Raw genomic sequence first — 10,113 nt, 5'->3', positions numbered from 1 at the left:
CCTGGTTCCACAGGAGAGGAGCTTGATAGCTGAACGCTCTGGCTCCTAGTCTACTTTTGGAGACTCTAGGAACCACAAGTAACCCTGCATTCTGGGAGCGCAGTGCTCTGGTGGGGTAGTAAGGTACTATGAGCTCTTTAAGATAAGATGGTGCCTGACCATTAAGAGCTTTGTAGGTAAGAAGAATGATTTTAAATTCTATTCTGGATTTTACTGGAAGCCAATGCAAAGAAGCTAAAACAGGAGAAATATGATCTCTTTTCCTGGTTCCTGTCAGAACATGTGCTGCAGCATTCTGGATCAGCTGAAGAGTCTTAATGGACTTTTTCAAGCAGCCTGATAATAAGGAATTGCAGTAATCCAATCCAGTAATTCTAATCCATAGAAGTAACATTCATTTCAGATCTCCGTAACCGCAAGCCCCTTTCATTTAAAATTTAAAAACACTAAAGAAATGGCACTTTGCTACAATGTAAAGGAGTGAGTGTACAGCTTGTATAACAGTGTAAATTTGCTGTCCCCTCAAAATAACACCTAACACATCCATTATCTAAACCGCTGGCAACAAATGTGAGTACACCCCTGAGAGAAAATGTCCAAATTGGGCCCAATTAGCCATTATAGTGAATGCTTTTGAGTCCACCAGACGCGACCGCAGTGCGTACCAGAAGCGTCTCTCCGCTCCGCAGAGAATAGGTAGCAGGTCTATTTTTGCCACAAACCACGTCAACCAGCACAGAGCAGATCGAATCAGGTTGGAAGTCAGACACAGAATGGCATAGAGAATCCGGTCAATTTTCAAAATCAAACACCCTGTGGAGACTCCCGATCATAAAACGATAATAAGCACGGTTAAAATGGACTCAAAAACAAAATCATTAAGCTACTTAGCCTACTTGATCACAGTAGAAGCACAAAATGCAAACACAGATTACCACATCCCAAAAATCTAAACATGTCAGCAAAATCAGGCAGGCAAAATGCTCTGATTCTGAAATGCTCCTTGTAGGAAATGCAGCCTGAAGTTGACAAAATGAAACATTGTCACACAGAGCTGTGAAGAAGGTAGTAGAAGCACAAAAAGGAAAAATGAATAACAAGTAAATGTGGGGCAGGCTGCATGATCTGAGACGCTTCCAGTGGACTTTGACGCCGGGCTATGGACGCATCAAAACCGTGCCATAGCCGGAGTCAGTGGATTCCTGGCGTAAGGACATGGATTACTGGAACCATGTCCTGTGGTCTGATGAGACAAAGATAAACTTATTTGGTTCAGATGGTGTCAAGCGTGTGTGGCGGCAACCAGGTGAGGAGTGTCTTGGCTACACTCAAGAATGGTGGTGGGAGTGTCATGGTCGGGGGTGGTTGTCGTCGGTCGGTTATACAGTGGGGAGAACAAGTATATGATACACTGCTGATTTAGCAGGTTTTCATACTTACAAAGCATGTAGAGGCCTGTAATGTTTATCATAGGTAAACTTAAACTGTGAGACGGAATCTAAAACAAAAATCCAGAAAATCACATTGTGTGATTTTTTTAAATAATTAATTTGAATTTTATTGCATGACACATACCAACCAGTAAGAATTCCAGGTCTCACAGACCCAATGACCATTTGGATGATACAGAGGAAGAATGGGAGAAGGTCATGTGGTCTGATGAGACAAAAATAGAGCTTTATGGTCTAAACTCCACTCGCTGTGAGGAAGAAGAAAGATGAGTAAAACCCCAAGAACACCATCCCAACCGTTAAGCATGGAGGTGGAAACATCATTCTTTGGGGATGCTTTTCTGCAAATGGGACAGGACGATTGTGCCGTATTGAGAGGAGGATGGATGGGGCCATGTATCGCGAGATCTTGGCCAACAACCTCCTTCGCTCAGTAAGAGTATTGAAGATGGGTCGTGGCTGGGTCTTCCAGCATGACAACGACCCGAAACACACAGCCAGGGCAACTAAGGAGTGGCTCCGTAAGAAGCATCTCAAGGTCCTGGAGTGGCCTAGCCAGTCTCCAGACCTGAACCCAATAGAAAATCTTTGGAGGAAGCTGAAAGTCCCAGCGACAGCCCCAAAACCTGAGGGATCTGGAGAAGGTCTGTATGGAGGAGTGGGACAAAATCCCTGCTGCAAACCTGGTCAAGAACTACCGGAAACATATGATCTCTGTAATTGCAAACAAATGTTTCTGTACCAAATATTAAGTTCTGCTTTTCTGATGTATCAAATACTTATGTCATGCAATAAAATGCAAATTAATTATATAAAAATCATACAATGTGACTTTCTGGATTTTTGTTTTAGATTCCGTCTCTCACAGTTGAAGTGTACCTATGATAAAAATTACAGACCCCTACATGCTTTGTAAGTAGGAAAACCTGCAAAATCAGTAGTGTATCAAATACTTGTTCTCCCCACTGTATCTACCAAGTTCACTCTAGCATGAGCTTTGCAAATTTAAAGCTGCATAAGCCTAACCTATAGTCACTCCTAATGGCTAAACCTGACAGCTATTCAAGTCACACTGTGTAGTCTAACTGCTGAACACGTTATGGTTAGAATGTTACTGCTGAACGAACTGTCCGTTGGAAAGCAAGTCTGATTAAGACATAAGTAAGCTAGTTTACAGTGTTAACTGTCCTGTCTGAGACAGTAATGTTACCAATTTTATAACTTAGCCCGCTGTTATTAGCCAATAATATCAGATAAACATTTCAATCATAAATTATCGCCCTGTATCTTTCTCTTGTTGGAGTACACAATTGAAAGTTATCTATACAAACATGTAAGCTTAAACAGATCCCTCTGACACCATCTCTGTGTGTTTATCTGCATGCCGTATCCTTCTCACCCTTTTAACCCCTGACCAGTTTGCATGCCCATTAATGGCTGTGTGATGTTATTTTGATGGGACAGCAGATTTACACTGTTGTAAAAGCTGTACACTCACCAGTTTACTTTGTAGCAAAGTGTCATTTCTCCAGTGTTGTCACATGAAAAGATATAATCAAATATTTATAAAAATATGAGGGGTGTACTCACTTTTGTGAGATACTATATACTCTGCACATGCTTGCTTGAGTCATTATGAAGTGGAATGTGGCATTGGATTGCTTACTTTTGGAAGGGGAATGTTGAATATAACCATAGCCAGCCGGTGCTGTGTTCATCATTCGTATCTGAGGTGCAAATCCAGTTACATTATCTGTGGAATCTCACATGTTCTTTTTTCAGCTGATACATTTCATCATCACGTTGGTACAGAACAACCACATCCTGAATTTAAAACGCAAAAGGTGAGTTCCCACTGTTATGTTTTTCATATGGGATTAGAGCGAGAGTACTGGTCCTTTAAATGAAACGCTGTCCCTGCATCTTACAGGGAAGCACCGATGAAGTGGTCAATAAATCTAATTAGCGGCTTCTCAATAAGCCTTTATCAAATTAGTTGCCCAATGAAAACAGAAGAGCTGTCAGATTTACAGCCATTTCTGACATTGTATTGTTCATGTTGTAGGCCATACGATCACAAACTGTCAGTGGGGGCAGAATAATGAGCTGTTTCATGCTAACATGTACGATATTTAACTACATTTGGATGAAAGCTCCAACGTGGGACTTCACCACAGGATTGCTCTGACAGTTTCTGCTTTAAAATGCTAAAATGATAGTTCATATTGTTGGGTAAATCATGGTAAATGGTCTGTACTTGTTTAGCACCTTTCTAGTCTTTCCGACCACTCAGTGCTTTTACACTACATCACATTCATCCCATTCAAACCCTGATGAAGAGAGACTCAGGTGCCATCTGAGAACAGAATCAGAAATTCACATTTATACACCGATGGCAGGAGCAATTTCAATTCAGTTTTTTTATATAGCGCCTACACAATATACACACAAAGGTACAGACAGTAAAGGTAATGTTGGTATAGACTGAATGAAAAATGGCACTGATATTTTTAGTAGTGTTGATGATGATAATCATAACAATAGGACTAGTAACAATAATTGTAGCAGAGGGTGTCGAGCAGGAACACGGGGGTCAAGTTAGTAACATGCATTAATGGGACGAGGTTGCATACAGAGGGAGAGAAGGAAGAGAAAGGAGCTCAGTGCATCATAGGAAATCGCCCGGCAGTCTAGGCCTATAGCAGCATAACTAAGGGATGGTTCAGGACTCACCTGAGCCAGCCCTAACTATAACCTTTATCAAAGAGGAAAGTCTTAAGCCTACTCTTAAATGTGGAGGCGGTGTCTGTCTCCTGAATCCAAACTGGAACCTGGTTCCACAGGAAAGGATCTTGATGGCTGAACGCTCGGGCTCCCATTCTTCTTTTGGAGACTCTAGGAACCCTGCATTCTGGGAGCGCAGTGCTCTGGTGGGGTAGTAAGGTACTATGAGCTCTTTAAGATAAGATGGTGCCTGACCATTAAGAGCTTTGTAGGTAAGAAGAATGATTTTAAATTCTATTCTGGATTTTACTGGAAGCCATTGCAGAGAAGCTAAAACAGGAGACGAGTTTTTCTGTATCATTTTTAGACAGGATGTTCCTGACTTTCGCAATATTATGTAGGTGAAAAAGGCGAAAGATAACTCCAAAGTTCCACACAGTGGTGCTGAAGGCCATGGCGATGCCATCCAAGGAAACTATATCTTTAGATAATGCGTCACGGAGGCGCTTGGGCCCCAGAACAATAACTTCATATTTATCTGAGTTTAACATCCTCAAGGCACATTTGAAGTTTAGCTAACTGATGAGTTTCATCTGGCTTAATCTGATATATATAATTGAGTATCATCTGCATAACAATGAAAGTTTATGGGGTGGTTCCTGATGATATTGCCTAATGGAAGCATATATAAAGTGAAGAGGATTGGTCCGAGTACAGATCCATGACTACTTTGTACGTGTTAATAATGAGTTCTCCATGCATGCCAAACTGAAATCGATCTGATAAATAGGACTTAAACCAGCTTAGAGCAATTCCTTTAAAGTACTGTAGTACTTTAAAGTAACTGTAAGTGGTCAGATAAAAAGGGATTCTGTGGGAACACTATTAAATGTTCAATTTCAATACCATATACCAGAACAAGGTCGAGGGTGTAGTTAAAACAGTGAGTCGGTTTATGAACACACTTAGAGAATCCAATAGAATCTAACAGAGAGATAAATGCAGTACTAAGGCTGTCATTCTCAATGTCCACATGAATTTGGGGTTCAGTATTGGAATTTGTACTTTAATGACTTGCATCATTAATCTGTTATTAAAATTTTTTTGTCTGAAATAAGCTGTCATCACTCTCATAATGTAAAAGTCTGTATGAACTTTACATGTTGACTTGTCCCTGTGTATTTGACAGGCCAATTCTTATGAACAGCAATGGAAAGAAGCCCAAATACATCCATCAGATCTATGATGACAAAGTGTGTGTGGAACAGGTCAGTAAATAACAGTACCTGGTAAACATGGGCAGCAGAACCCATAGTGAACGTTGTTGGTTACTTCTCATATTTGACTTTTTAAGCCTACTTGGTTATTTTTTGTTTTTATAAAGATAATGTTGTGTTATTTGGGAATAGTTCTAACTGTGTACGTCCTGTTTAGTCGTCTGTCAACAGTCTGAATAGCGTTACGGGCTCTGAGACGTCAGATGACGTTATCATCTGTGACTTGACTGAGAATGATGCAGAGGCGACTGCTGAGATCATAGAGGGATCACCCAGAGCCTACGAGCAAGGGTAAGACTATTTACTCCAGACTAACTTTTCGCGTTGGTTGCAGTGGTGCAAATAAATTTTTTTATTTAGGTGCACCAAATTTTTTCACACCACCTTTAGTGCCATAACAATAACACTAACCTTCATTTCCCATACATATTGATAGTTATGAAAGTCACCTATGTTATGGCAGAAAATTGTGTCCTCTTACAGCCTTTACAACAGGTAAATGTTTGTCTTTATTTAAATCACAGCACAAACAAAAAATGCCCAAAACCTGTGATGATCTTTAAAAGTCCTTTTTACAAAGTGAAAACTCAAATGACTCAAAAGTGTGTTCTGCTCTCAGATACTATTCCCCTGCAGCTGGCCCAAGTCCCAAAAAAACACGTTGCAGCGAGGCAGAATGCTTGAACCGTGATTGTTCGGCTGGTTAGCTGTAGGTGCTAATCCGTGTCGCCTGCCCAATCCGTTGTGCACATGCGCGTTGAACAAGAAGTAAACAAAATAAATAAATAAATCTACTCTTGTTTTGTTGACTTTAAAAAAAATATTTGATACAATATGGCATGATGGCTTATTCTATAAACTGCTTGCGAGTGGAGTTGGAGGGAAAACTGAAAAAAATGACATCATAAAATCAATGTACCATAAAACTTCCCAAATAGCTGCCTATCCCATTTACAGGCCTGGTGTGGGAACACATTTTGATGTGATCATTTAAGGGAAACAACGAGCCCCAAAGTCTAATTCTAAGTCATAATTGGTAATAATCTGCTAACTTCTCTCATCCTGCACCGTGTTGTTGCCCTGATGTTACTTCAAAATAAAAGTGCATAACTCGTCTGTCGGAGCTAGATCAAATGAATGACGTGTATTTGATATTATTTGATCATTTTTATACAAGTATTATTCTGTTTTGAAATAAATAAACTGTTTCATAGTAGTTTCAGTTTTGTGCAAAAGGACTTAAAGGCCTGTCCCATATGGATGCCTGTCCCAAATATAGGCAGGGTCAATTAAGTGATTTTAACCAATAAAAGCCTGGGCTTCTATTCAAAGTTTTAGGGTATACAAATGAGCTGTGAAAATTGGTAATAATCATACAGAATATTTTTCACAAGAGCGTGGCTTACGCCAGGATTGTATTTGAGTCTAACTCTTCAATATATATTCTGACAAATTTGCAAAAACACTAGAAAATTCTGCAACACCTGGCCTTAAACTGCATGACACACAGATTAAATTCCTTCTATTTGCAGATGATTTAGTCCTCCTATCCCCAACAAAAGAGACTCTAGCAGCAGCTAAATATCCTGCATGACTTCTGTCACACCTGGGCACTAACCGTAAACCTCAAAAAGAAAAAGATGATGATGCAAAACCGATACAGACATCAAGAAAACAAGCACAAATTCTATTTAGACTAGATGTATAGACAACACAAAAAAATTACACAAATCTGGGCTTAACATGAGCACAACAGGAAACGTCAACATGGCTGTGAAAGATTAGAGGGTCAAAGCAAGAAATACTTATTATGCCATCCGAAGAAATATAAAAATTGATATACCAATAAACATCTGGCTAAAGATTTTCACATCGACTCTAGAACATAGTGCCCTTTATGGGAATAATATATGGGGTCTACTCACACCCAATTGCATCTTTCTATACAGAATTCTGTAAGACCCCAAACAACGCCTGCAGAGCAGAACTAGACCAATACCATCTTATTATCAGAATCCTAAAAAACGCCAACGTAAGGGGGAATTCTCAACAGTTGTAAAACTCATGATTTCAGTCAGTTGTTTTTGTGACCTCTGTGATTACTGGTGGTAACAGCAAGTGCGTTTTAAAACTACAGGTCCCAGAATCCTGGACATAGCAAAACTAACGATTAGAGCCCGGCCGATATGAGCTAATTGCATTTAAATCAGCATCTTTGTTTATAACAGCAGATTTATGACTATTAAAAAGAAATGGACAGACAAAAAGCACCAGAAAAACACAAAAGAGAACAAACAGCTGACCAGAGTCTACCGGAGAATGTATAAACAACACAGAGTGTTGGCTGTGTTAAGGTGAGTTAGTAATTTGTCACATTTAATTACATGACTTAAATTATAAAAAAAATAACCCCTATCACTTCTCTTCTCCTGAAAACATTCATGACTTGTTTAACCCTCCTGTTTTTCACTGCACCCTCCCAGCTTCCTCCTGGGTCACAGCAATAACGTTATGTTTTATGTTACAATAATTGAGTGTAGATTTATTTCTTACAGGGTTTTTCTTTCGTAGAGAAATATATAGCTATATAGCTGTATAAAAAAGGCCTGCAGGCGCAAACGCCATGCCTGATTTTATTTTTTATTTTTTAACAGCGGCTCACCTTCAGCATGTTCGTCACAGTTCATCACTACAAGCTTGGCTTTCCGTTGGTTTCGTCTTCTGGTATCTTTTAACACTTCTCTGTACATTTTTCTTTGCTATTCTCCTCACTTGTCAGGGATCAATTGCTGCATTCCATCACATCAATTTAAGGATTTTTATTTATTTATTTATTTATTTTTTAATTTTTAGTTCTTTACTTTTAACACGTATCAAAAAAAATGTCTTAAATTCGTTTCTCACAACTTATTTGGTCACTAAACTATTTCACTCCAAGTATAGAAAATTTGCAAGCTGTAGTCTTTCCCCATACAATACTACCCGTGAGGATGACCTAATTGGGATGAGGAGCAATCTGATACAATTTCCCAATACTTTTATGTAACAGTTATGTGAGAAACCTAAGAAAGAAAAGAAATAAAATAGATAACCTTGCTTGACCATAACAACAATAAAAATAATACCCTACTATGGCTTCAACAGGTGGCATTTTATGCAAGGTGTCAAATGAAGTACTTAATTCTTATAGGTATCACTTTAAAGAGGTGGTATTATGCTTATTTTCAGGTTCAAAATCCTATTTAGCGGTTGTACCAGAACCCCCTCAATAGGTTTAATTTTAACAGAAACACCATATTTTTTTCATACTGCACATTGCTGCAGCTTCTCTTTTCACCTTATGTACATCTTGTCTCTAAATGATCTTTTTTGGGAGTTGCACATGTGCTGTTCGTAGTTGAGGACTACTAGCCAATCAGAAGCAGAGAAGTGCGGGTCAGCGAGAAGCCCATAAAGCCTTGTGCAGACTACATGACTCTCAGCGTCGGCCGATGGCCGTGCCATTCACACTACACAACTTGCCGTCTTTTGACGGGAGTCTTGAAGTCGTTGTGGCGTTAACACTATGTGACTGATCGGTAACAGGGGGACACACACCACACAAGCTGACAGCGCCTGTGTCACCTGACGCTGGTCTCCAAACCACGTTTTGTCAAGAAAACACACGTGAAATGTGAAACGGGAAATGACGCGAACCTACACACGAAACAGCTGTTGTTTGTTATTATAAAGATACCAATCATAAAGACAAAGAATCTAGGTGTAAGAATGGATTAGCACACACAGCTAGCAGGGATCGTCTGAGCTACAGAGAGAGCTGGAGGGGAGTAAAAAAAAAAAGTTTTGCAGTGAAAAGTAGCTGCCTGCTCTGCCAGCTGCCTGCTCTCATTGGCTGGATATAGATGTCAAGTCGGCCGACTCTTCCAGATATTTGGCATGCTAGATATCTGGCAGACGTTGGCGATGTGTCAGAAATGTGTCGGGGAGCCATTTTGATGTGTGCTTGTGTAGCTCACACATAACGACTGGCGACTGCAGATCGACAACTGATTTACCCCCGATCACAGCTTGATGGTCGCCGAGCAGCAAATCGGGCTAAAAATCGTGTAGTGTGAACTAGGCTTAAACCGCTTCGATTCAGCTATAGGCTACATGTTGCCGACCAGTTTGGCAACATGGAACGTGAAGGGACTGTATTCTATATAATAGTATTTTTCCATCCATAAAGTTTTAACTAAGCTCTGTATCTACATCACAGTAACAACTTTTTGTCCACTGACTGCCTGGAGGGTATCTAGTGTTTGAAAGGGAGAGGAGGTGTGTGCTGCAGCTCAGTGTTTTTCCATTGGTGTTTTTGAGGGCATGTTGGACTAGCCGCTTGGGGCGCGTTATTTGAGTCGCATTTAGCTTTCATCCCTGTGATGTCACAGCAGGGATAAAAGGGAAGCGACTGGACTATATACGAGCTGTTTTCAAGCAGTTCAGAGCAGAGTTTTCTGTGGGAGATGGGAACTCCCTTTGGGCTTTTTCACTTTGCAGACTTATTACATGCACAAAAAGGTATATAACTCAATAAAGGAGAGGGGAAAAAGCAAAAAAAGCATAATACCACCTCTTTAAGGCAAGGCAAGTTTATTTGTATAGCACATTTCAACAACAAA

General features: G+C 40.0%; 1 protein-coding gene across 1 annotated transcript in view; it reads left to right on the top strand.

Annotated features, from left to right (window-relative positions):
* The window catches only part of hsf2 (heat shock transcription factor 2), a 15,174-nt gene extending 8,990 nt beyond the window's left edge, over window positions 1-6,184 (top strand). The window contains exons 6-9 of the mRNA XM_046061538.1: window positions 3,234-3,295; window positions 5,365-5,443; window positions 5,610-5,743; window positions 6,072-6,184. Coding sequence (XP_045917494.1) covers window positions 3,234-3,295; window positions 5,365-5,443; window positions 5,610-5,743; window positions 6,072-6,159 — 363 coding nt within the window. The 3' untranslated portion in view covers window positions 6,160-6,184. The remainder of the gene's footprint in view (window positions 1-3,233; window positions 3,296-5,364; window positions 5,444-5,609; window positions 5,744-6,071) is intronic.
* Window positions 6,185-10,113: the final 3,929 nt, after the last annotated feature.

Source organism: Micropterus dolomieu, linkage group LG10 (genome assembly GCF_021292245.1).
Source record: "Micropterus dolomieu isolate WLL.071019.BEF.003 ecotype Adirondacks linkage group LG10, ASM2129224v1, whole genome shotgun sequence".
Lineage (NCBI taxonomy): Eukaryota > Metazoa > Chordata > Actinopteri > Centrarchiformes > Centrarchidae > Micropterus > Micropterus dolomieu.
The sequence above is the reverse complement of the archived record's forward strand: the minus strand, read 5'-3'. Positions and strand labels throughout refer to the sequence as shown.